Consider the following 26,996-nt stretch of genomic DNA (forward strand, 5'->3'; position numbering starts at 1 on the left):
TGTTTCACTTTTTAAAGTAGGTTTCTTCTTCTTGGGTACTCCAGATCATCACACTATGCAACAGATGCTTAGGCCTTCTGCTAGCCATCCTTCCAACAGGTGCATCCAAGTTGACCTGTATAAATAGTCCATATCATACTAATTCAACAGATATTTCATGAATGAAGTGGCTGGCACACAGGAGGCATCCAGATATATGTTAAATGAAAGAATAAATACCAACCGCACCTTTGACTCCCTGCTAGGTGGCACCAGCTAGGTGGTAGGAAGAGGGAGAGGAGAAAAAGCTCTATATAATATCAGGTAAGTTCTGCCTCCCAGGGGTTAACAGTCTCCAAGGGGAAGATGTAAATAAATAACGCAATGGAAGGTGAGAATCACTAAGTCCCAGAGCATCTGTGAGTGGGAGGTAGCGCTCACTGGGGCTGGAGAGGAGGGGGTGAAGTGAGGCTTGAAGGAGGAGAGGTAGGTTTTCAAATTTAGGATTTTCCCCCAGTTCGGGGTTAACTCTGGCCCGAGATTGAGCCCCTGAAAGTAAAAGGGCCCTTCTGTCAGTCGCTGAAACTGCACACAGTATCTTTTATTTTTGGAGCTGGCTAACAACTTTCCCTTCACGACTGATGACTAATTCAAATGAGCATTAGCTCACTTTGCAAATATGAATATTACAGTATGGCAATATAGAACGCTAAAAGCTACCAGTTTATTATGATTCATCTTAGTTGCGAAGTTGAAATATCGCAGTAGCATTAAAAGAGAAGTGAGTTACAGACATAGAGAACGGGTCGCCAAGGGGGAGGGGAGGTGGGAGAGGGATGGATTGGGAGTTTGGGATTAGCAGATGCAAACTGTTGTATAGAGAATGGATAAACAAGGTCCTACTGTGTAGCACAGGGAATTGTATTCAGTGTCCTGTGATAAACCGTAATGGGAAAGGATATGAAAACGAATGTATATGTATAACTGAATCACTTTGCTATACAGCAGAAGTTAACACATGGTAAATCAACTATACTTCAGTAAAATAAATTTAAAAAGAAGTGAATTAGATTGTCACAATGTCATCCAAAATATAAATAAAATAAAATAATTTTCCCTTAAGCAATTTAAAAGCAGGAGGGCTTAATCGCATAGCAGTATTGACCCACAGCACTTAAAACGAACAGAACGTGCAGGTCTCACTTTAGTTTTGATTTTATTATTACTCTCTTTAGTGCACTGTTGCACACAGCCAGCCTGTACAGCTACCAGTAGGACCCGGGCCTCACCAAAGCCGACGGGCTCTGCAGGATGCACGCGTATCTACAACCCGCCCCCTGAGAAAGAAAGTCCGGCCCGGGCCACTCCGAGTGTGCGGAGACCCGCTGAGAGAGGGAAAGTAACCGGAGTCGGCTGGCTGGGCGGCCCCGCCCCCTCCCACGAGTTTCGCTGGGTGTCCGGCCCCGCCCCTTCTTTTATTCCGAGCGCGCAGCCTGGAGCTGGAACTTTGTAACCCGAGCGCGCTCGCCCTGCGTTCCTCCCCGCCCCGGTGCAGCCCGCGAGGGAGGCGCAGGAGGTGGGACCTGCGGGCGGGAAGACTCCGGACGCCGGCGCGCGAGGAGCGGGGACCCGGGAGAGCTCGCAGCCCAGAGGAGGAGCTGGAGGGGGAGCGGAGCGCGCGGCCCGAGAACCGGAGGCAGCGGTCCCGGCCGGAGGCGCAGAGGGGCGGCGGGGAGCAGCAGGGCCGGGAGAGTCCCGCTCGGAGCCGAGGCCGGGGGATCTGGGCTCACGGCCCCGAGGCTCGGCAGCTGCCGTCGCCCAGGAGCAGCAGCTGTGCCCGGGGTCCCGGCCGCGGCGGCCGCGGGAGGAGGAGCTGCAGCTGGACGGTGGCAGCTGGAGGAGGGGCCGCGCCGCCCGGGCTGAGCCGCGCTGGGATGTCCCGCTGACCGCGGCAGTCATGCAGCCTTGACGGGGCGCTCGGGCGCGGAGACCAGCCGCGGGGCGCGCCCTCCCGGGAAGGGGGCAACGGGCGCGGGCAGCAGGACTTTACCGCCGACTCCAGCCCCGCTAGGTGCCCAGTCATCTACCATGGAGCCCGTGACCAAGTGGAGCCCCAAACAAGTGGTGGACTGGACTAGAGGTGAGCGAGCCTGGGGGGGCCCGGCGTCTCCGACCCCGGGCATCGGCTGGCGGGGAGCTGAGGTAGGGGGTGCTCAGCCCTTCCTGCAGGCGAGAAGCGTTGAGAGCGCAGCGCGGTGACAATGCAAACTTCATCCCAGTGGCTTGTGCGCCCCTAGCTCTTGTGCCTGCTTTCGGGGGTGCGAGTGGTGGTGGCAAGACGAGGAGAGGCCCGTCTTTAAACCTGAGGCGGAGTAGGGGTGGCCTCTGATGGAGGATGGGGGTCGGGGGTGCGGATCTCGGACGCGGGGCGCCCTCCCTGCCCTTCCCGGCGCCCCGGCTGCCTGTCCCGGAGCGCAGAGGCACAAGGCGCCTTTGTGTGGTTGACTCCCCTCGGACGTCGTCAACGCCGCCTGCCCAGAGCAGTTCGCAGGCGTGACGAGGCGGTTGGACAGGTAAAGGGAGACCCCGGCGGCTCGGCGAGCCTGTTTTTGTCGGAGAGGGAGAGAGGGCAGCGCAAGAACCAACACTGAGGCATTCGCGCCGGCGACGAGCCTTGAGCCAGACTCTCCGGGACTCGGCGACTTTCGCTCCGGGAAGGCGCCAGTACCCCCGGTGGCGCCGCATTTTTAGGCCATATTTAAACCCGGGAAAGAAGAAGTCTAACTGTTTTGGAACCTTTTCCCTGAGTTATGCCGTCATTTGGAATGAGGAAAAGCAGGGGGTTGGTTGGACAGGCAGCGGGTGCTGGAGCAGGGGTGGGTGGAAGCTTGGACCCTGAGCTGTCACGGTTACTTTTAAGTACCTGCCAAGATTTCGAGGGAGAAGTGACGGAGGTTCCTCAAGCCTCTTTGAACCCTTCCAAGAGCACAAGCCCTCCAAGAACAGCTAGTGTTTTAATGGGTTCCTTACCCCCCTCCCAGCTCAGCATCTCTCTGTTTCAAGTTACTATTTTTTTTTTTTTTTACTTTCTTCTATCTGCTCTTCCAGGTGAGAGGAATGGTGTCCTTTCTCAATAATAATAACTAGAATTGTATAGCGCTTTACGGTTTGCTAAGAGCTCTCTTTCTGTTATTGCCCTTGGTCTTCAGTAAGCCTGAGAGGTAGGTAACACTGGTAAGATCAGGTTGTCTTTCTAACTGTCTCACCCATGGCTGCGGCATCACAAACACTGGTCATCTCTGCATCTCATTTCTCATGCCTGCGTAGTACACACAGACCACGTGGAATGGGATGTCCCAGATGTATGGGAGGCATGGCACCTGTCAGCGGGGCATGTCTGACCATTTCCTGCTCCTTTGGGAGAAGGGGCAGGGTACATCGCTCCTGAGAAGAGGTTTGCCCAGGGACCAAAATTTCCTGGGCTCTTATTTAAAACAAACATGAAAACACCAAGTACTTGTACACTGAGTAACGTGTAAACAGCAATGTCACAGCTTGATACGAAACATAAACTTAAAAAAGCTATGAAGACCCAGATCCTATTTTGAAATGGGGTGTGTTCCCCCATTCAAGATACTACTAGGTCCCCTGTCTAGCGACTTGCGCAGTCTGAGTTGGTTGATCTATTTTACCAGTGTATCCATCATAGAAGCAAACTAAGAAACTGATGACTTCAGCGGTTTTTGACCTCAAGAGCTGCTTTGTCCAAAATGGTAACCAGACCACAAGTGGCTCTTGGGCCCTTGAAATATGGCTGGTCCAAACTGCCATGTGCTGTAAGTGTAAAATACACACTCGTGTGAAAAACAGCATAAAAACTATCTCATTGCTAGATTTTTATACTTATTACATGTTGGAATGATAATATTTTAATATATTGGGGTAAATAAAGTTTATTACTAAAATTAACTTCACCTGTTTATTTTTACCTTCTGAAAGGTGGCTCTGAAAAATTTAAAATTACACAGGCGCTGACTTTTGCAGCTCACGTTATATTTGTACTGGACAGTACTGCTCCTGAGTAAAAGAAAGGGTTACAATTTATCACGCTTTGGCTTTTCTGAGCTGCAGCCAGCCTAGTTGATAAGGTACAACCAGAAAACCAGTAACAGGCAAACAGGGAGATTATGGAGTGAGATCTTCACACCCTCAAGATTTGTGTCTTTTTTTTTTTTTTTTTGGTCCCTCTTGGGATTGGGAGAAGAGAAGCATAAATTCACATCCTGTTATGTTTGTTTAGCATTTAAGTCAGAGCAGATTAAACTGTTTTTGGTATCCCGTGCCTTGACATTGTGACTTAGTTGAGATTACTTTCACCCAGGGAAAGTTTTCTACTGACCTGAAAGAGGAATTATGGGTGGTTCAGTATCTTGGTGTCTGGAGCATTGGATACTGATTAGGTTAAATACCTGTGGGTAGTACGTGGCAACTTTATACAAAATTCATGTGCCCTTTTGGACCCTTAAGTACAGCCTCATAGAATGACCTGGATACTTTTTGTGTTAGAATCTAGAGAAGATAAAAGGAGGAAGTGTGTGGTGAACTCTTAGACAAGAGGCTACATTCTCCCAAATTCGGTAACACATTACTTGAATATTTCTCATAGTCATGATGTGAAAATATTGACTTTTTCATGAACTATTGGCTTATGCAAACTTGTTTGCTGATAGAACTATTTTCAGCTGTTTTTGCTAACCTCCCTGCCCAACCCCCATTTTATAAATACATCCTACTGATAAGTAGCTCTTCTTGTAGATTGCCACTCTTGGCATCGCGTGAGTATGGCAGTGGTGATCGTGACCACTGTAGGAAGCCTTAGACTTAAAACTGTCTAAATCCGGCCACAATTTCCAACTCGCTCTCACGTTGATGTTGTTAGGCAGATGCATATATTAGGAAAAAGGTTGCTGTCTACAGAATGAAGTAATTCATCTGGCTTTTAGTAGTAGTAGTATTTTATTATTATTATAATTTTTATTTGTATTAATCACTAGCTCTGTCAACACCAGTGTTATAATATTCGTAGATCCTTAGAGCGTGTTAGCGCAGGTCTAAGCATTGTACATTTCAATGAGCTAAGCATTAGCTCATTTCAAGGCGTAAACACGCTTTGAGGTAGGAACTCTCATTTCTATTTTGCACTTGAGCACACCGCGGCACAGGAAGGTTAAGTACTCTGACCAGTGTCACACAGCCACGAAGTGACAGAGCACCGTTTGACCCCAGACAGTTTGGCTTCATTTCCTTCCATCTTCTTGGGAGGTTCTTCCCAGGGTCACCCCCAGAGGACGCTCAGCACCTTCACCACATTGATGAAGAGACCATCAGGATCCCTATGATGACTTATAGATCATGTGTTAGTGGAGGAGAGTCGTTCGCTATATGTGTGTCTTATTCTATCTATTCCGTATATGTCAGGAAAGTTACTTGTTAATCAAATTAATTCATAGTTTGATGACACCTTGCCTTCCAAATGATTTGGTGAAGGCTTCTGCAAAGCAGATGAACTTGTATCAGGCAAGAATAGGGTCAGCTGCGTAAAACAGAAAACCCAGTTTTTGGTGGACTCTCCAAATGAGAGTTTTGATTTTTCCTTGGAAAAGAAGTCTGGAAATAGGGAATTCAGGATCGTGTGGGGTTTCCGTGGTGCCATCAGGACTCCAGGCTCCTTCTGTCATCGTGTTCAGCCATTCTGAGCAGGGGGCTGAACCCTTTATACCAAACGCCTCAGTGCAGGGTGGGTGCTCCACCAGCAGGATCATATTCTTGTTCCAGGCTGGAGAAAGGAGACCCAGAGGAGACAGAACACTGGTGGTAGCCAAGTCTTCCCCTTCAAAGAGCTCTCCTAGAGCTTCCATCAAATGCCTTGGCTTCATCGTAGTTGCTACAACTGTCACATGATTACCTCATGCTACAAGGGAAGCTGGTCACTGTAGTTTTTTTTCAAAGTTTCGTACACTGTGGCCTTGAAAAAAATTTGGAGTTTATTCAGTAAGGAAGAGGGGGAGAATAGATATTGGTAGGCAGCCAGTAGTGTCTGATATACGGTAATTTACATGTCCTGATACTCATAGATCAGCTCTCAAAGTAGGACACATGTCACAATTTCCCACTTCCCTCAAGCCCATGGGTCCGCCTTATTTTAGAAATAGTGTTGTATTTTCATCCCTGTTACTTTTTCTTAGGTCAGAACCTTAAGCTGATTATGAGGTCTTCGTCTCTAAGCCTGATTTTTTTTTCTTGTTATATTTAATATGCTCATTTCATTTACAAAGATGTTTCATTGACAACAGTTAATTGCAACTTTATGGTAAAGAATTAAATTAAAAAAATCACATCTGGAGTTCCTTGTAATAATGGGAAAAGTTGGAAAGAGTCTGGCTTAAAGCCAAATCATTCTAAGCTTGATTTAAATATTAGAAGTTGCATCGTAAAATGCCGCGTCCCAAGTTGTGTTTCTGCTTTCAGGCCATTGGGGGAGTGTCTTCAGCAAGGAGGAACGGTTACTGGTTTGTCCCTGCAGCCCCGTCCATCCAGCCCTTGGTCATTGATCGGTCTGCGACGGACAGTCTCGAAATAAGTGTGTTTGTTGTTGGGGGAGCACATCTATAACACCAGCTTTAGTCCCAGAACGGAAGTATCTCTGGCCACCTTCTGGTGCGGCCAGTGTGGTTAATGTTTCCCCATCACCAACCAAGAGGAAAGGGAGCTTTCTTGTTTGAGGTCTGAGCGTGTGCTCGGGACATCTGCTCATTCTCTATATCTGGCCTTGGGCACTGCTTTTCTCTTGATGTGTCTGTAACATGTGGCAGGTCAGCAGTTTTAAAGTGTCTCACTATCTGGTCACAGAGGAGCTGGAGTTCTCACGTTAACTGTAGAGATCTTGTTCGTGGCTGGTCAAAGGCCAGTTCTTTTTGTCATTCTGATTCCAGTTAGGTTGTCCTTCCTTTAGCCACTAGGGTCGCTGAAAAAGGGAGGTCGTTTCTTTTGGCAGTTGTAGGTCCACCATTTGGCTATAGGTCAAGAACTCTTTTCTTCATTCCAATTTCTTGCCAGTTCTATCTCCTGGACTCCAGCCACAGAGTTTTCTTAATCATAATAATAGAAAAACATTCATTGAGGAATTTATTATGTATCAGACACTGGGCTAAGCGCTTTATTTAGACTCCCTCATTTACTCCTCAGAAAACCCGGGTGAGGTGTGCGAACAATTATTAGCCCGCATTAAAGGCGAAGAAACTAAAGCAGAGACAGGGAGTCTCTGGTCTCGCGCTGATAGGCGGTGGTGCTCTTAAATGCTCTCCTCTCCTCCATCACTTCATCGCTCCCCTGGCTTGTACCAGGCTTTGGAACTTAAAGGTGAGAGTGTGGGCTCTGGAATCAGTCTCTGGCTTTGTATCCCGGTACCACCTCTGCCTGTGTGATCTTATGTAAGCTCTCAATAAATTACTACTTGTTTTTATTGCTTCCTCTCCTCTTTTATCCTATAGCTCCAGGACATAAATTATTCTCTCTGAGCCACATGGTCTGTCATAAGGTTGATTCTTACCATTCAGGGACACCAGTCAGTGCCGTGGAGATTTCCCTGCCGTTTGCCAACCACTCAGAGGACCCGGGGTGGGACTTGCAGCTGGTCAGGAAGGTTCTTGTTTTTGTTTTTTGTTTTTTGCTTTTTCTATGTTGATATTTTATTAAATTCTTTACATATTATACTCACAACAATACTGTGGCATCCTCTGTGCAAAGTAAATTCTAGGTGTATCTAAAGCTTAATTACGAAGAGCAAACTTAAAAATATTAGAACAGGGCTTCCCTGGTGGCGCAGTGGTTGAGAGTCTGCCTGCCGATGCAGGGGACGCGGGTTCGTGCCCCGGTCCGGGAAGATCCCACATGCCGCGGAGCGGCTGGGCCCGTGAGCCATGGCCACTGAGCCTGCGCGTCCGGAGGCTGTGCTCCGGAGGCCACAACAGTGAGAAGCCTGCGTACCGCAAAAAAAAAAAAAAAAAAATTAGAACAAGTATACGAAGGACTCTATTAATTCCTCTTAGGCAAATTTCTTTTAAAAATACTAAGAAGCAGAAATAATAAAAAGTGACGAGACATACCGATGCCCAACAAGTATATGAAAGGATGCTCAACATCACTAATCAGGGGAAGGTTCTTGGTGAGCTGAGTGGTAGATGCCTCTTGCCAATATCATGAGCCCTCTTGGGGTAAATAAGTTCAAACCGTATTTTCTCAACTTTTTTCTCATAGTCACTGGACTTCCAGTGAGCATGGCGTTAGGACTGGCTCTTGCTTTGGACTGTTGACCGCTCTGTGGCACCTGGTCCATGGCTAGTGGTACCCGCATCTCCCGGGAGCTTGTTGGAGATGCAGAAGCACAAGCCTGCTAACTCTGCATTCGAACAAGATCCCCTGGTGATCCATGTGCACGTTGCAGCTTGAGAAGCTCTGCCCTAGCAGCCACTGCAAATGTGTTTTTGCGGTTCACTGGTAGGTCCTGCTGTCTGATCTGACATGGGCTCCACCTATTTTATTTAAGTTCCCTGGTGACGACACTTGACTTGGCCACTAATTAAAACAGAAAAGCAATCTTAGGGTGTGTGCTTATATTTATATATTTATAAGCACCACCTAGCGACAACATCAGGTGATTCTCTGTAAACTAAATGAGACATTTCCCTTGAGCTGTCTTCCATATTTCTTGGGATTTGAAGAGTTCTCATAACAATCCTTTTTTTTTTTTTTTTTTTAAGCCAAGTAGGAAGAAGGGAGTCATGGGGTGGTCAGTGGGCTTGTGTGGTTGAAGTGTGTTCTCAGGATCCTGAGGTGGACTTTGGAGGATGAGCTGGGCTTTTGGCCAGCCACATGGTCCTGTAGTCTGTGATTGCACCGGGTTTATCAAACTTAGATGATTTTGGGGGGAGAGTTCATTGTTGCTGGAAAGTGACGCTGAACGTCATTCAGGGCAGTTCTCAAAATTTGGAAGTGCATGCTGTGCCGAGGCCGGGTGTCTGAGTTCTGTGTCGGTGGAGATTGGGAGGTGACCTGTCCTTGTTCAGGCCTCACCTGCACGCTTCCCTTTTGCGTCCACATCATTGTGGAGAGCTGCGGGCACCTCAGTTCTCTGTCCTGCTGTTTCTGTGTCACTGCCTCGATGTTTGTTCATTCCTAGCCTGTTGTGTTCTAGCTCTGGGACATCCATGTTCTCACCTCCTTTTCCCTCTTTGCTCTCATTTTGTGAGGTTTCTGGTGTTTTCACCACTGGTATAGCCATTAGCTAGGCTTTAAAGCAAGTTTTATTTACGCAGGCTCTTCCATATTTGTTCTCATTTGATATTTTCACAAGCCCGAGAGGAGCACAGTGAAGGCCCAGTGAGGATAGAGGCTTTCGGACATGAAGTGAGTTGTCCAAGGTCAGAAGGCCAGGAGTTGGGACCTGACTCCACAGGCTTCTGTCCTCTTGTTCTGTGCAGCCCCTGGTTCCTCCTCTGGTCAAGGTGGTGCTTTTCGTTCTCTCTTCATCAAGTGTTGGGAGGGGCAACTTCAAAGAACTTTTGACTTTTGTGTTTCCTGATTATCCCTTCAGGGTTTACACTCATGGGCTGCATTCCTTTTCTTTCTCTTTCTTTTTCTTTTCTTTTCTTTCTTTTTTTTAAATTACATAGCTTAAGCAGGGCCCTACGTATTCTGAAGCTGACCTTTTAGCATTTGAGACACTTCTTGCCAGTTATTTATTTTTATTGTAGTTTGTTGACTGTGTTGTATTGTTTCAGAATGCTACTCAGTAATGAATCATTTCTCTTTTTGACTCTCTTAATCTAATTTTTATTTTATCTTGAGTGTCATATGGCAGATTTTTCGTCTGGTACAATTAACATTTCTATTTGGTGGAATCACACCCATCCATCCATCCATTTAACTTTCTTAAATGATCTTTATGGCTTCATTTCCTGCTTGCCTTTGATTCTTCACAGCATTTTCATTTTAACTGCTGAGGGAGAGATTGGGCATGGCGAATAACACACAGCCTTTGGAATAAAATAGAGCTGGATTCATATTCTGTATTTTTTTAAAAAATTTTTATTGAGGTGTAGTTGCTTTACAACAGATTTTGTATTTGATACTAACCGATTTGAAAACTTAGTAAAGTATCTTAACTTCCCCAAGCCCGCCTTAGGTTTCTCATTTGTGAAATGTGACTGATAACTGTTACTAACTGTTACTAACTGATAACTGTTACTAACTGTTACTAACTGTTACTAACTGATAACTGTTACTAACTGATACTAACTGATAACTGTTACTGTTACTAACTGTTACTAACTGATAACTGTTACTAACTGATAACTGTTCTGTTTTTGTTAGAATTAAAAGAGGTAACGTAGGGAAAGCATTTTGCATAATGTACGGCATATAAATGTTGACAAACTCATTATTGATTAATTCATAATAACTCCAAGTTAATATGTAGTATAATTGGATTATTGTTGCTTAAATATTTAATGCTGCTGTGTCTGATAGTCACCTTTCACGTGTTTACTAATAATTTACGACAATTCCATCCTTCTCTGTATTGGTGGATAGGTGGTGAGTTAAATTAACTCTACTTTTTGTCTTCTCCTCGTTGTTTCCTTGGACACTTTTCCCTCACTTCCTTTGAGGACCTCGGATGTCCTGGAGGAAGGTGACGCCATGGAAAGGTTTAGTAGTAGTTCTCTTGCAGACAGCTTCAGAGGAGCACTTTCCTTGATGACAAATTCCACCCTGTAGTAATGAGAGAGTTTCATTCATTCAACAAGTGATTACTGAGGACCTACTAAGTTCCAGGTGTTGTTCCAGGTGCTGGAAATCCAGCTGTGTTCTAGGTGCAGGGTTTCAGCTGGGTCCCTCCTTTAATATGGTAGATGTGGGGATGACAAACAACAATACCAAAACCACCACCACAACGAAGCAGATGAACAAGAAAATATTCGCTAGTGATAAGTGCTAAGAAGAAAGTAAAGCAGAGAGGTGAAGGAGAGTGGCCGGGTGGGAGACTTCTTTGGATGGTGTCATTGGGGAAGCCTCTCTGAGAAGATGACACTGGGTATGAATGACAAGAAGGAACCAGCCATTGGAAAATTAGGGGGAAGAGCACTGTAGGCAGAAGGCACAGCTAGTGCAAAGGCCCTGAGGTGCAGATGAGCTTGGAGTGTTTGAGGAAAGGAAGCGCAGTGGAGTCATGAGCAAGGACAGTGGGGCTGTGGTGGGTGGGGTGAGAGACACAGCTGTCAGATCATGGAGGGTCTTATAAGTCTTGGACAGGCATTTGCAACATTTTCTAATCATGAAAAGCAGGGGAGTGACATGATCTGATTTGGGTTATTGGGGCACAAATGAGTTTAGGGAGCCCAGATGGAAGGCATTGCAGTATTCTGGAGATGATGGTGTCTTGAACGAAGGTATTGGTGGTTCTAGCATTTGTGAAGCCAAGTTCTAGGTACAGTTGGTTCACTGATAGCTTCACAGCCAGATAATTTAAAAACTGTATTTGTGGGCTTCCCTGGTGGTGCAGTGGTTGAGAGTCCGCCTGCCAATGCAGGGGACACGGGTTCGTGCCCCGGTCCGGGAAGATCCCACATGCTGTGGAGCGGCTGGGTCCATGAGCCATGGCCGCTGAGCCTGTGCGTCCGGAGCCTGTGTTCCGCAACAGAAGAGGCCACAACAGTGAGAGGCCCACGTACCGCAAAGAAACAAAAAAGTATATTTGCACTTGGGGTGTAGATTCATTTTTTTCTTTCTCTGCCAGGGTTAAGAGCTCTCCCTGCCCTTCCCTCATCCCGATTACTCTCTTGTCATTTGAAAGGCAGAGCACAGTCTGTCTTTCTGCATTCACATGCTTTGTTTACATCATTGTTCTCTTCTGGCACATTTTTCAGGGAGCTACAGTTTCTGAAGCTGTTTATTCATCTATGAATAGGGTTTTTGTGAAAGTGGACTTAGCCTAGTTTGTTTTCTTTGACATCAGATGGCTGATGGAACAGTTTTTAACCTGGGATCAGAAGGGCAGATGCAGTGTGTTTACTAGAGCAAAACAGTTCCTTAGAATGCAGATCAGTAGTTGTCAAAATTAGAAAATTTTTTTATGAAAGTGAAAAATAGTTGAGTCAAAGGAACTGGTCAATAGATCTAATTTAAAATATTTTGCTCCGCTGATAGACTGTCCTAATTTTACTTTGGAAAATAGAGTCACCATTTTTTGATTGAATAGATGGTATTTTGAGAAATTTCAACAGGTAGGAGTTGAACACATTCTTTTTTGTTTTTAAACACTCAGTGCATCACTTATCAACAGGGTAGGAGTGAGTGGGAGAGAATCGAAGGTTGGTAGGTTTATGTTAGAATAACCTAGAAACTTTACAACACACACCTCATGTCACCCCCTATAGGGAGAGTATCTTTCAGACTTTTAGAGGAGAAACCCCTACGTGTCATCAATCAGAAAAGGCAGTGACTATGGTCATCTGAATCATGCTTTCCTGAGGAAAACCTTTTAGTGAAAAGAAACAGTCTATTTCCTATTTTCAGAGATTTGCAGCAGAAGGGAAATTCAGTGCTTTTGGGTTTAGGAGTGGATGTGTGTGTACATGAGTGTGTGTGTGTGTGTGTGTGTGTTTATGTGTTTCTAACTTTAACCTGTGTTAACTGAACAGATTTTCATGTTCTCAGGGTAATTTTATATTACCATGTCTTAGGGAGAATCAAGTCAAAAGTCTACCTGGAATATGACCTTTGAAACAGGAAAACTAGCTTAATGTGTAGAGTGGAACAGATTTCACGAGGCACCATCTTAACATGGATTCCAACTGGAGTCTTAAACTAGCCATGAGCAGATGACAGAGCTGTGAGTAGCGTTTATGAAGATGGCTGTCTACACTAAAGCCTAAAATTGTTGGTAATAAGTGTTAAATAAAAAACACAAATACTACTTGTGAGTAAGACATCTAAAGACAGATGGTATGAAGTGGTTTGGTTACAAGCACCCCTAGGCCAAGTTGAAGAATCTCATCTAAAACTGATGTGTAAAGAAAGACTCTTTTTGGAGGTGGAGAAACTCTTTGTTCTTCTTATTTGGCGCCATGTAATCGGGATACTTAATGAGCACCTGTAAACCTATGACAATTGTCCCTGAGTCCTGATGTTTTTAAATGGAAATTTTCAAGAAACCCTTTCCCAGCCACATATATATGGCTCAACGTCTTGTCACCGTTGTTCTTGAATTTCCTCTTTTTTTTTAGTGTTTGCAAAGCGTGATCTACTTTGTTTTAAACAAATGTACACATTTAAAACCTAGATCCTGTTTTAATTTGTCAGTTTTGTAAAAACTTTTATTGAAGTGTAGTTGATTTACAGTGTCGTGTTTAATTTCTGCTGTACAGCAGAGGGACTCAGTTATACATATATGTTGATATATTCTTTTTCATATTCTTTTCCATTATGGTTTATTGCAGGATATTGAATATAGTTCCTTGTGCTAGACGGTAGGACCTTGTTGTTTATCCATGGACCTTCCTTTTTCAACATTAGAGCTTAGACATGTAAATTCTCAGGCCCCATCCCAGACTCACAGAATCAGAAACTCTGGGGGTGGGATGCAGGAAGCTGTGGTCCCTCAGTGATTCTAGTGCTGACTGAAATTTGAGGACCACCAGTCTATACCACTCGTGTGGAGCCTAGAAAAATAAATAATGTATGTCAGACCATCCCCCATAATTCTTGTCTGCAGTTGGTTTTCAGCTAATACATAGTGATAGGGTAGGAAGGAGAGCTTTTCTAGTAGGGACAGTTGTTGCACATTTGAAGTAGGTGCATTAATGCACTGAGGTCTGTAAGTGTCCTTCCCACAGAGTGGGCAGGGAAGAGTTAAAAACCTTTGTCCCCATGGGCTCCTAGACAGCTGTGCCACTCCAGACCCAGGGGACCCTTTTGTTGTGTATCTCTGTGAGCGTTCAGCCCCAGGAAAACAGAATGATGGGAATGTTTCACCGCCTGAAGGGACCCGTTTAGGTTTTGTGTGGAATTTCCAGGCCTCGCTCTCATAGAAGAGTAGAATGTGACACCCCGTCCCCCGTTCCATTTTGAGGGAGAGTGGGTAGTTGTTCTCTTTCACGTAGCACTCAGGTTTTGGCTTGGAACAATGCATGCAGATGCGAAGGGAAATGAGAGGAAGAAAAAGCAGAAAAGGGAAATACTCAGAGTGGCAAATATGCTGCAGTCCAAGGTGAAAAGCTCTTTGGTTTTAGTTCATGGACATCGAATCAGTGCAGATGGAGTTCGAGAGTTCCCCATTCCCCCTCCACCCCACCCCACCCTCTGCACAGTCAACAAAGGCCAATAGAGTCCAAAATTAAAAAAAGCTGCTACAGAAGTGAACATTGAGGACTGGGAATGGCCCTGAGACTTGCAACAAGAGTTGCAAACTTAGACGCCTACAGGGGCCAGGAGGCAATGTCAGAAATTGAAATGTAGGGGCAACTGAGACAGTAGGGAGTGGTGGAGACTGTGGCGAACCCAAAGATACATGGACTGCTCAGTTTCTGCTGACTATGGACCTACAGTTTCTAGAATCTTATGCTTCTTTGTTGTTGTTCTTTTCAGGTGAAGTTGGGTGTCTGTATTTCTCTGTGACATTTTCCAGTTTTTAGAAATCTGTCAGTTTTTTTTGGTATAGGCCAAGCATAACATATCTGTGGACTAGCGTGTTGATTCCCACTGTGGACAGCTGTGGTCAGGTTTGTCTTAGTGAGAAACAGACATATGATATGTGAATACAAGTAGCCATAGAGCAACTCATTAATTATTTAGTAAATCTGTTTCTTAACCTATAATTTCATTTTGCTACTTAACTAATTACCTTATTTCTAAAATTGTAACATGTAACTCCCTGCAGGTATTGTTAAGCCAGAAATACCAATACCTTGTTGAACCCAGCAGGCCATTGAGTAGTTACTCTTCAGTGTAAAAGCAAGAATTTGGCTTTTTCTGAGTGAGTTTACTTTGCCACTCACTGGCTGTGTGGTATTGGTCCCTGACAGGAACTGTTTCTGTTTGTACAGAAAGATTCTATGTATAAAATAAAGCATATACCTTGGAAATAAGGTATGTGCTGCTAACTTCCGTGCTGGCTTGTGCGGTCCTGTTTGAAAGAGTAAGTTATCAGTTTACTCAAGGTCTTTCTATCTTCCTGGTGCTCTGAATTGGGAGACAAAACAAACAGGAAAAGCACTAGTTTTAATACTTAAACTGGAGTGGTACTGACCCCAGGATACAATCTGCAAAACTTCTCAATAAAAATCTCAGAACGTTGGGCTTCCCTGGTGGCGCAGTGGTTAAGAATCTGCCTGCCAATGCAGGAGACGCGGGTTCGAACCCCGGCCCTGGAAGATCCCACATGCCGCAGAGCAACTAAGCCCGCGAGCCACAACTACTGAGCCCACATGCCACAACTACTGAGCCCACATGCCACACCTACTGAAGCCCACGAGCCACACCTACTGAAGCCTGTGTGCCTAGAGCCCATGCTCCGCAACAAGAGAAGCCATCGCAGCGAAGAGTAGCCCCTGCTCATTGCAACTAGAGAGCCCACGCTCAGCAATGAAGACCCAACGCAGCCAAAAATAAATAAATAAATAGATAAAGAAAGAAATAAATTAAAAAAAAATTTCAGAATGTTTTAACTTTTCAGCTTGTTTTGTAAGTGAACAGTCCATATACGTGTCTGTATTCGCATGCACACATATAAGTATACAGACTATATTTACATATATATATACACGCGTATATTCATTATGGATGATATTTTGTTAAACCTTCATGAGGTGTTTCTTTCAACCATTTATTCCCTTTAGAAACTTAAAATGAAAAAATATATAGATTTCCTTTTTAGTACCAGTTCCTCTGCTTCATGCTAGGAGCAAAAAGATGAATTAGATGTAAACAAGCCTGTCATGAAGAAGCACGCTCCTTGGTCGGGGAGGCAGCAGTTAGCAGGTGACATTTACTGAGATTTCTTACGTGCTCGGCCCTTGCTATGGCTTTTCGCGAATTATCTCGTTTGGTCCTCACAATACTTGTTTGACGGCAGCACTTTTATCGTCTTCATTTCAGAGTGAAGGAGGCCAGGCCCCGATCCTTCTGAGGTTGTGTACACAGTAGATGGGGTTTGAGTCAAGAAACGTTTGATTCTAGAACCTGACCTTACCTGGCTGCTCTTGGGTAGGCACCGACGTAAGTTCGTCCTGATAATAAGTTTTGAGGGCAAGAGGAGAACACTGACGTTACTAACAGTATGGTCTGAATTGCTCTACTTAAATTTAACCTGTAATTTTACCACTCGATAAAAATAATTGTAGGGAATACGGTATCTATATTTTTTCTCTTTTAAATATTTGATAGGGTGACTGGAAAGGGAAGAAGAGGGATTTAAAAATATACTTAATAGGGATTATGCACTTTTGGATGGTCACTTAATGTTTTCAAGTTCTAGTTTTGCCTAAGTTAAATTTCCGAGGTTGGATGAATATATACGTACAAAGACTAGAAGGAAATATATTACAATGGCAGCACTGGTTCTCTGTGGATGATGGGATTAGAGATGGCTTTTGTTCTCTTGTTTGTACATTCTAGGGTAATCAGATGATTTTTCTACTGTGTTCAGAGCCAGGGCTCCTTTCTGCTTGGCCTCATCCTTAGACTGCTGGGGACTCAGAAAGGCCATAAAGGGCCACATGGGAGAGAACGTGGGACTTACTTTCCTGTCTTTCTCTCCAGCATCTTGAACCCTTAAGTTTGGCAGCCTTAGCGGCTCTCTCTTACCTTGAAACTGCTAGCCCATCTTTAAAAAAATTTCCTTTTTACTCTTACGGGTTGGTTTGATATGTGTTAAGCCAGCACAGCCAGATGTGTCCAGCCTTGCTTGAATGCAAGACGTAGGGTGTTGGCACTTAGATTTTAGTGGGCCTGAGAGTCACTCGCTAATAAGGATCAAATGATTCCCGGCCCTAACTCCCCAGAGCCTGCTGCCGTAGGAGTGGGTGTAGGTGAGGCCCTGGGTGCTGGGTGCTTAGCAGGCAAACGGTGAATCTGTTTCAGGTGTTCTGTGGACCACAGTTTGAGAGCCACTGACTTTTAGGAAGTTGGTACTTAATTCAGTGGATAATGGAGAAATGATAGAGGGGTTTGAAAGGAGGTGTGTTGCTGGCAGAACTGTGGGATGTAGGGAGGGCTTTGCAGGCAGGAGTGATTGGAATCTGAGAGATCAGCTCTGGGAGGCATTCGGGGTGGTCTCTTGGAGAGAGTTGAAGAGGCCTGAGTAAGAGCAGGGGCCTTGAGAGAGAGACGGAGACAGGAGAAGGGCTGCTGATAGAGTCACCACCCATGAGTGTTCCGGAAGCCTTGGCGGGGTCTGCATGTGAGCGTGGAGAGAAGGGGACGTTCATGTCCACGGTTTGTGCCTCAGGGCCTTAGCATGGCAGTACCATTGCAGTGTGCTGAATTCCAGGAGGAGCTGCTTGGCAGGTTCGAGAGTGAGCACACCTTGCGGGTAGCAACCTCAAAAGCCGTTCTAGTTTATAGAGGAGACATCTTGCATGGTACCAGCATCTTGCATGATTCAAATGCTTCAGAAAACACAGTGCCCTCTCTCACTGCAGCACTCTGATTGTCTCATGTTTTAATGAGGTGTAAATATCATGCAGCTTGGCACATGGAATGTGTTAAAATAGGAGAGTGTTAGCTGAAATTCAGGTCCTCCAACTTGAGTGTGAAATGATGCAATATACATGAATATGGCACGCTGAATTATTTCTGTACATCGCAGTCTAAGACATAGAGCACGTGGTGAAGTAGAGATTAGGGTCCTACAGGAAGCTTGTCAATGGAGACACAAAATCAGTGCTGATAAGTGCATCGTAGAGTAGTCCCTGCAGTCTTGCCCAGTGCTTAGTGAGATCAGCAGTTCTGGCTGCAGTTGCTTTGTGGGATGGGGAGCCGTTTCCCTGAGATTAGTGCCTCCTTTGGGTCGTACCGGCTGGGAGAGAGCCAAGGGTGTGGAGGGCTCTTCCAGGGCGCGGTGCTCAAGGGGGTGGCAGGTCCGTCCTTCACAGGCATGATGGGGCCCGTTTTCTTGTTCGTCATTGGCCCATCCAACCCTCAGAAGTAGCTGTGATTTCTTCTGTGAGTTTCAGGTAAAGTGAACAGATTCTTAATAGGATCAGCTATAAAACAATAGGTGATTTTTCTTATAACATCTCCCCGGTATTCTGCACAGCTGACGTTTCCATTAGAATTTGCTCATTTCTGGGACTTCTCTGGCGGTCCAGTGGTTAAGACTCCTCGCTTCCACTGCAGGTTGGCACGAGTTCAGTCCCTGGTTGGGAAACTAAAATCTTGCATGCCACACGGTGCGGCCAAAAGAAAAAGGTTTTTTTGCTCATTTCTCGTCTATGATTTTTAAAGTAATCCTAACTGCACAGCCTGGTATTCTGAAATGATGCGCTTGTCTTTCACGTTAATTCGGGAAACGAAGTTTTGGATGAAGTAGTGCACCAGGTCACATTAGGAGAAATAGAACTAACTCTTTGCATTTAACTTGTCGCCTGTTAACTAGAGTGCCCTCTTCACTGACACTTCCACTAAGTCTGATGAAAGTAGCTAGTCACCATGCATTCATTCAGCAGTGCTTATTGAGTGCTGACCCTGTACCAGGAGCTGTTCCGAGAGAGCTGAGGATACAGCAGTGAATAGAAGAGACGGTAAGTAGTTCCTGTCTTCCCGGATCTGACATTCTAGTGGGGGTTGACACACAGTAAGTAAAACTCGTAGCACGTGGGTGTAGTACATGTTGCAGGCAAGGGCCATAGGTGGATGCAGGAGGGAAGCGGGGATGCAGTGTTAACCGGGATGGCTGGGGGAAAGCTCTCAGTGAGCACTCAGCTAACAGACGGAGGGATGTTCTTGGCAGAGGGAACAGTCAGTGCAAATGCCCTGAGACAGGCCAGAGCCTGACACATGGAGGGAGCAGGGAGGCCAGCGTGGCTGGGACAGCGGGAGCCAAGGGCAGAGCGGCAGGAGATGAGATCACGGGACGGGTTGAGGCCAGATGGTGCAGAGCCTTAGAGACCGTTATGTGTGTTTTGGCTTTAATTTGATGTTTGGGGAGCCATTGGAGGCTTTGGAGCCAAGGAGTGATATCAGATTTACATTTTAAGATTACAGTGGTTGCTGTGTTGAGTAGACAGAAGTTAGCAAGGGTGGAATCAGGAAGCCAGTTAAGATACTGGGGCAATAACCATCTGAAAGATGACGCTTGGACCAGGTGGCAGCTGTGGTCACCATCACGAGAGGTGGCCATGTTCTGGGTGGTCCGAAAGGCCAGTGGGATTTACCAAGAGATTGGGTGGTGGTGTGAGAGGATACCCATGGCGTCTTTGGTCTGGGGAATTGGAAGGTTAGAGTTGCCGTCTGCAAAGAGCTGGAAGAGCGTGGGAGGAGACGGTGAAGGGGATATTTGGGTTCGAAACATCCGTGCTTGTTAGTTCGCCAAGTGAAGTAGAGATGTGTGTCTGCATTAATGGGGGAGTTTGGGACTAGATAGAAATTTGGTGGCCATTGGGGTATATACATGGTATTAAATGTCTGAGACTGGATGATGTCACCCAATGAGTAGGCAGAGGGAGACAAGGAGAGAGAAGAAATCTAGGGCATTCCCACCCTTACAAGTCTGGGGGTTGAGCAACCAGCAAGTTGCTGCCTGTAAGTACAGGAAATCTCGGGAAGGGTGGTGTCCTGGGGCCAGTGAGGAAAGTGCTCCCAGAAGGAAAGAGTGGTCAACTGGGCCCAGTACTGCTGGTGGGCTAATAAGGGGAGACTGAGAATTGACCAGTGTATTTAGCGTGTGGAGGACATTGAACTTGAAAGTTAGTTTTGGTGGGTTGATGGGCGCAAACGTCTGAGTAGACCCAAGAGCAAATGGGAGAAGAGGCATCGATGTCCCGAGAGATCACGCTGTGTTAAAGCATCTTCCTGAATGAGCACAGCACAGTCTCAGCATGACTTAAGCACGGAATGCATTTTATTTGAATTCTTGAAAATCTGTAACCATCTTTTGGAATAGATGACTGTTTGGTAAAGTAGATGTTTGATGAATTGGGACATGTTCCACCCTCCCTGAACTGGGTAACAGAACACCATAGGTTATGCATTCTCTTACTTTAATACTAACAGAGCTATTCATTCATTGAATGACTATGTACTAGTGGCTTCTATAGAGAAGAGTTATTCCACAGAAACTCTCTCTCTACTCCAAGTTTTCCCACTTTTTTTTTTTGAAATGAGAGTAAATGCGTCTCTACCTGGGTTCTGTATTATTCCATAGTTTAACCATTTAGGCAGAAAAGATTTGTTATGGACGCCCCAAAACCTTGGAAGAATACCTTTTGCTTTTGATTTACCTTCATATATTGTAGGATTTATCTGAAATATTCTGAATGCCGTGAAATTTTGTACAAATAATGTCTATTACAGCCCAGAGGTGGAAGCCATTTGTTAGCAGGAAAATTGGTACAAATAGAGATTAACTAACTTTAAATATAAGTCATCAAACATACATAGAGCACCTATCATGTGTAATGTCTCTACTAGGTGTGGTGAAGTGGACAGGGTCCCTGTCTTTGGCACCTTCCATTGAGTGGAGAACACAGACAAGCCCACAGGTATGTCAGCAGAAGAGTAATTCACTCAGAGTTTGAACAGGCACAGCACGGAGGGCTTCCTGGAGGAAGCCACATCCAAATCCAGACCTGCAGGATGAGCGGGGGTGGCCAGGCCTAGAGGAGGGGAAAGAAAAGATTTGGGAGAAAACTGGGAGGCAAGAGAGATAAGGCATTTGCTCACAACTGAAAGAACTTGATTGTGCTGGGTCTGTCCTGAGGTCTGGTGGAGAGAGGTGAACCTGGAGGGGTGCTGTGTGGGGAGGTGGGCTACATCACCAAGGCCCTGTTTATGCCTCTTAGTAGGTAGAGGCCAATGGAGGACTTTATGTTTTTTGTTTGTTTGTTTGTTTTTTTGCGGTACGCGGGCCTCTCACCGTTGGGGCCTCTCCTGTTGCGGAGCACAGGCTCCGGACGCGCAGGCTCAGCGGCCATGGCTCACGGGCCCAGCCGCTACGCGGCATGTGGGATCTTCCCAGACTGGGGCACGAACCCGTGTCCCCTGCATTGGCAGGCGGACTCTCAACCACTGCGCCACCAGGGAAGCCCGGATTTTATGTTTTTGAGTGGACTTTCTTTGTGGAGGAAGTGCGTGTGTGTGTGTGTGTATACATATGTAATACATATATAAATATCTATATCTATTTACCTAGTTATCCTCACACACACATATAGAACTATACACATATGTATATGAATTTTTTCAGGCTCCTGAATGTTACTTGATTCAGGATTCTATTAGGGTGGCACCTGCCTTTCTGTTAAGGAACATGGCAGTCTACTGGGTTTTAGACCTGGAGTGAACTGGGCCTTCTACTGTAGGGGAAGCCCCTGAATCTCAAGGAGAAAAACCAGTCAAAGGCTCTGTGCAAAACTTAACTTGACTTCCTGAGTATTTATTTCCTTTGATCTGTGAAATGTGAAATTGACTGGACTTTTATAGCATAAGGAAACATAAAACCTCTTCATTGAAAAAAGGAGGAACTACTAAAACATTGACTAGAGTGAAAAAAAGAGAGAGGAGTTTGGGCTGCCAGGCAGTGCAGGTGGGAGAGGGAGAAGGCGGTGAGGACCGGAGAGGAAAGGTGTCTGCAGAGGAGGCTGCTGCGGGAAGTGAGGGCTGAGGGGGTGTGGCCTGGAGGTCACGCCTGGAGCTGTGGGTGTCCTGTGTGTTAGCACCTGCCGTCTGCTGCCCGTGACTGATCAATGATTAACCATCGCTCCTAGCTCCGCATATAATGTAGTCTTTATATGTTCAGAGTCTTCACTCTAGTGGTTGAGCCAAAACAATAGCAGAGCATTTGTAGGAATGTATGCTCTAGAAGTGGTCAGAAATAACATGCAAGCGTTTGTTTGTTTTTTTCTGACCACACCTGCGTGTGGGATCTTAGCTCCCCAATCAGGGATCGAGCCCTGCAGTGGATGCCCAGAGTTTTAATCACTGGACCACCAGGGAAGTCCCAATCCAAGTGTTTGGAAGTCTCCCCACTCTTGCCACCCCAGAAGGATGCTGGAGCATGTAAGAAACACTGCCCCCTACTCCCATTTCCACTTTTAGCTTGGTGCATGGTGTACCGAAATCTTAAAAATATATACTCTGAGCATTTCAGACCCAGGCCCAGATGAATCATACTGGCTCTACCAGATCCAGAAGCAGCTGCATGGGTCTTCATGTCTGAGGTCCTGGACTCTGGAAGAACGCACAGATTATACTTAAAACTAATGGGGCTAGATTATGATAGGGTGAAAAAAACCTGAGGACCCACCTCTGCAGGGCGTGGCTGCCCTTTCTCTTGCTCTGCCTTGTTTCCCAGATTGTTGTGGGTGGTTTGCCATTGCCACACCATTCCCAGGGTTAAACATATACTCAGTTCTGGGAAAGCTTCCACCTTCAACCGTCCACAGTGACAGTTCAGGGGAATGTGGTTTTAAAAATAATTTAACAAGGTAAATTTTTACTTTTTAGTAGTTACCACTTAAAAAAACCAGGCAGTTTTTCTGCTTCTGTGTCCGCCTCGCTCCTTCCCCATGATTTCTGAGTGTGTGGTCCCTTGGAGGATATTTATAGCTATTACTTTAATCAGTTTAACACCTTTCTCTGTATAGTTTAGCAATTTGAAATTCTGTTTGATAACTTCTTCTTGCATCACTGAGGCTGTTTCTGTTTCTCCTTCATCTTTTTTAAAAAAAGCCCTAGAATGGATATCGCAAAAGTATTTGATTGACTACTGTATAGCACAGGAACTCTGCTCAATATTCTGTAATAACCTAAATGGGAAAAGACTTTGAAAAAGAATAGATACTTGTATATGTATAATTGAATCCACTTTGCTGTACACCTAACACTAACACAACATTGTCAATCAACTCTACTCCAATATAAAATAAAAATTAAAAAAGTATCTTATTAAGGTAGCATGCCTATTGGTACCTTTTTCCTATTTTCTGATTTTAAAACTAACTTAATGTTAGATAAGATGTAATGTTCCAGCTCAGCTGTAGAAATTCCATCTCCTAAAATCATGTTCTAATGAATCAGGGAGAAAAGAAACATTTAAGACTAACTAATAACAACAAAAAAAGAAAAGCATAAATGCCTAGCAGCAACCTTGGGAATTCAGGGAGAATGCTGAGGACCTAAGAGAAAGCTATCTTATTAAATGTAGTTGTGGTAGACTTTCTGCAAGTGATGAGTGTCGTGAAATCAATCTCTTATAATGACTTAATTGTCACCAGAAGATCTAAAAACAGTTTTGTGGGTTAAGGTACGTAATTATCCTCCTTGGTGGTAACTATAATGACTATAATGTTCTAAAAACATTACAAGATTTTTTCTTATAAAAGCAGACTTCATATTATAGATCTTTTTATTATAATTGTTGGTTTTGTTTGCTTTTTATAGATCCAAAGATACAACATAATGAAAGTAACATATTGTTGCAGTGAGATGTAAGGAATAGAGTTGTTTTGTTTTGGTTTTTTGTTCCATGCAGTTAACATTCTTTTTCTCTTTAAAAAAACCCAAACAAACATTTTCATTCCAAAGCCCAGTGACAGGATTAACATTTGCACTTGAGGTGGTCAGGGATGGTGTCTGTTTATCTGCACAAATCAGAGCTCGTGCAATAAAGGCCTTTGGTCAGCACTTGATGGGGGAGAAGGAAAAACCTGGGAGTCTCCCTAACAAAGTTGGAATTAGTGTTTAAAAATCGTGGGTCTCAATGGAATGTGTCTACATTGGATGCCTGTAGTTAATTGCCTGCAACAGAGGAGTAACTGTTTTAAGGATTTTGCCTGGAGAGAAAAGGTATTCACGTATCTATTCATAGTCTCTCTCTTTTCTGTCTGTTACGGTTGTCTAAATTTGTGTGTTTGTGTTTGGGCCATTCCTCATTCTAAAAACATTTGTGGCCGCTACGGTAGTACATGGTGGTTAAGACCAGGGCTGGCTGCTTACGTTTGGATCCTTTACCAGTCGCTTACTAGATGTGTGATGTTGGCCAATTTGTATGCATTGCTTAGTCAACTAGCTTATTTTTAAATTTGGGGTCATGCCGTTACTAAACTTTGAGGGTTTATGTTGAGGATTCAGTGAGATAATGCAGGTGAAAAGGTTACCACAATAAATGGTAAAATAAACTGTATAGCATATAGTAAGTGCTGAAAAAAACTCTAGCCGTTGTTTTGTTGCATCCATTACAGGGATATCCTGGGGAAAATTTTTCACATTTCTGACAGAATAGTTTCAAAGTGAACACATACGCTGCCTTTTACAGATGGTAAATTACAACTCAGTGAGAAGAATGGTGAAGAGAAAGATTGGCTCACATACCCTTTGGGGAGTGTGTCGACATCACATGGCATTAAAAAGGGGAGGTGCCAATTATACCTCTTAAATTGTAAGATATGGATGACTTCTTAAATCTCTCTCCCTGGTTATTCCACTAACATAGTGTTCTGAGGCTTGACCGCTGCTAATAGTAATCTGTAGAATACAATCACTAAAAGTCAGAGGGAAGGCTGTCGCCAAAGTCAGGCCCTTCAAGTTTGTATTTCCTGTTTTATCACAATTAATGTCCGCGGAGGCTTATTCCATTTCCTGCTTTGCTGTGGCATTCGATAACCGGTGGGTGTGACAGTAATCCCTGGGTGTGTCCCTGGTGTAGTGTGTGTTCCTCTGAGTAATCATCTTCTGTGATCAACTGGCCCATTAGCCCCCGATGGAAGGCAGTCTGTCTCACCAAGTCCAATTAAGGAAACCAGCCCGATTTCTTCTTGGGAGCCAAGAAGTTATTTCGTAAGATGTGCTCCTGTAAGCACTGTGGGAATAGCTGTCAGAATGGCGATTACTTCTGTTCTTTAGTCACCAGAGTTGATTCCCTCAGTTTCAAAACCTCAGAAAGTTGCAGACTTCTCCAAGGACTTTTATTTAGGGTTACACCTGCAAAGGGAGAAAGAATGGTCCACACAAGTCTCAAAGAGGCACCTTTGTAGGTAGGCACCTGGAGTGATGTGGAGTCTGCCGTTAGTGCTAGAGCAGACCCGGGTTTATGGGCAAGACTCATCCCTGATGTTTCTTTGGGAGGCATAGGGAGTGAAAGAAAGAGCTTCAGAGTTTACCTGACTTGCTTATCTATAGATGGAGTACTTTTTGTAAGACGTCCTTGAGCTGAGGGAATAAGTGTTTTTATATTTTAGTCCATGTGTACCTGCTTCCGGAACAGGATTTCAGCAGTGTTGAATGTAGACAAATTGTCTTAAAACTAGATTAATCTCTATTAGCCCGAGAAGGCCCTTTCCCCCTTGAGAAACTGTCACATGATTTCTTCTCGATCAGTTTCCAACTTAATATACTTGCTTAATTAGTTTCTATTTATTATTGCTTTAAAAATATGTGTTTGTAAGCTACCTATACTACTCCCCCCCTCCCTCCCGCATTACAGCTTCAGAACTCTGTGTAGAGAGATGCAATCCATTGTTAATGAATGAATGCACAGCATATTATAGATGCTATCCATTTTTAGCTTATACATTGAATTTTTAAAAAAGATTGTTTTTAAAATTGAAGTATAGTTGATTTACAATGTTGTGTTAGTTTCAGGTGTACAGCAAAGAGATTCAGTTTTATATACATATATATACATATATATATGTATTCTTTTTCAGATTCTTTTCCCTTATAGATTATTACAAAATAATGAGTATAGTTTCCTGTGCTATACAGTGTACACTGAATTTAAAAGTTGAAAAAAAATCCACCGAAAATCCCATAAAGAGAGAGTTAAAACTCTGTGTTAATCGGCTGCACTGTCTTCCGGGGAGCTGCAGTTTTGCCCTCGAAGAAAGCAGGGGTGATGACTCAAGCTAAAAATCCCCCATCCAGGGGCCTGAAGCAGTCAGGCTGGGAGCAGCCTGGGTGCCTACATTACCATCTGTTTACAAGCCTTAAAGACCCAGGGTTCACTGTCAGTGTCCTTTGCTGCTTAAAATTGCAACAGAGGACTTTGCCGCAATGAAGATATTAGCGATTTATTTTCATATTTTTTCTTCATTTTGTTTGGCGGAAGGTGTAGGGGAAAATCATATTAGGTTTGAGATAAGGGAGACCAGGAGGATCTTTCTAGTGAAGAACTATTACGTGTTTGGAAATGCTAAGATGTTCATCTTGTTTCGGTTTGTGAACTGGAAGACGGCCTGTGTATTGGGAAAATTGGGGTGTTTCTTGACTTCTATTGGGAAAGGCAAGGGCATTTTTCCTCGGGCTGTGGTTCCAACACTCTGATTTCCATGTTTCTTTCCCATTGCTGACTATCTAATCTTGAGTGTTGGTGATAACCGTAGGTCACGCAGCCCAAATACGTGTTCTTTTGAGTGAATAAATTGTTTCAGTTTAACGCTAAAGAAACTGTGGCCCAGAGAGTTCCACGGCTAAGATGGAATGGCAGGACCCAGACTGGAATGGAATTCTCCAGACTCGCGGTTCTGGATGTTTCTGATTATACTGTTTTCCCAGCCTTACCCGAATTGCCCTCTACCCCCAAATCCTATAAAACTTATTGGCCTTGTAGGTCCCACCCACCAGCATAGTGTGGAGCGTCACTTGCCCGTCTGTACTGCCATCCAGGGCACGCAGTGAGCCTGGTTAACCATCTGTGATGCAGACTCAGTGTTGGCTTATGGGGGGTCCAGTGGGGAGGTGCTTTC

General features: G+C 44.6%; 1 protein-coding gene across 5 annotated transcripts in view; it reads left to right on the forward strand.

Annotated features, from left to right (window-relative positions):
- The first annotated feature begins 1,481 nt into the window (after window positions 1-1,481).
- Window positions 1,482-26,996, forward strand: part of CNKSR3 (CNKSR family member 3) — a 100,897-nt gene continuing 75,382 nt past the window's right edge. Inside the window, exons 1-3 of one of the 5 annotated variants that reach the window (XM_067701718.1) lie at window positions 1,482-2,119; window positions 18,692-18,836; window positions 20,725-20,795. Coding sequence is in view for 2 of the 5 variants with exons in the window: in XM_067701716.1 (XP_067557817.1) it covers window positions 2,068-2,119 (52 nt within the window). In the remaining 3 variants the exon portion in view is untranslated. Of the gene's footprint in view, window positions 2,120-3,181; window positions 3,201-18,691; window positions 18,837-18,897; window positions 20,796-26,996 lie in introns of those variants that run through there. The other 4 variants (XM_067701716.1, XM_067701717.1, XM_067701719.1 and 1 more) reach the window with 4 other exon arrangements.

The sequence above is a fragment of the Pseudorca crassidens genome, chromosome 13 (assembly GCF_039906515.1).
Source record: "Pseudorca crassidens isolate mPseCra1 chromosome 13, mPseCra1.hap1, whole genome shotgun sequence".
Lineage (NCBI taxonomy): Eukaryota > Metazoa > Chordata > Mammalia > Artiodactyla > Delphinidae > Pseudorca > Pseudorca crassidens.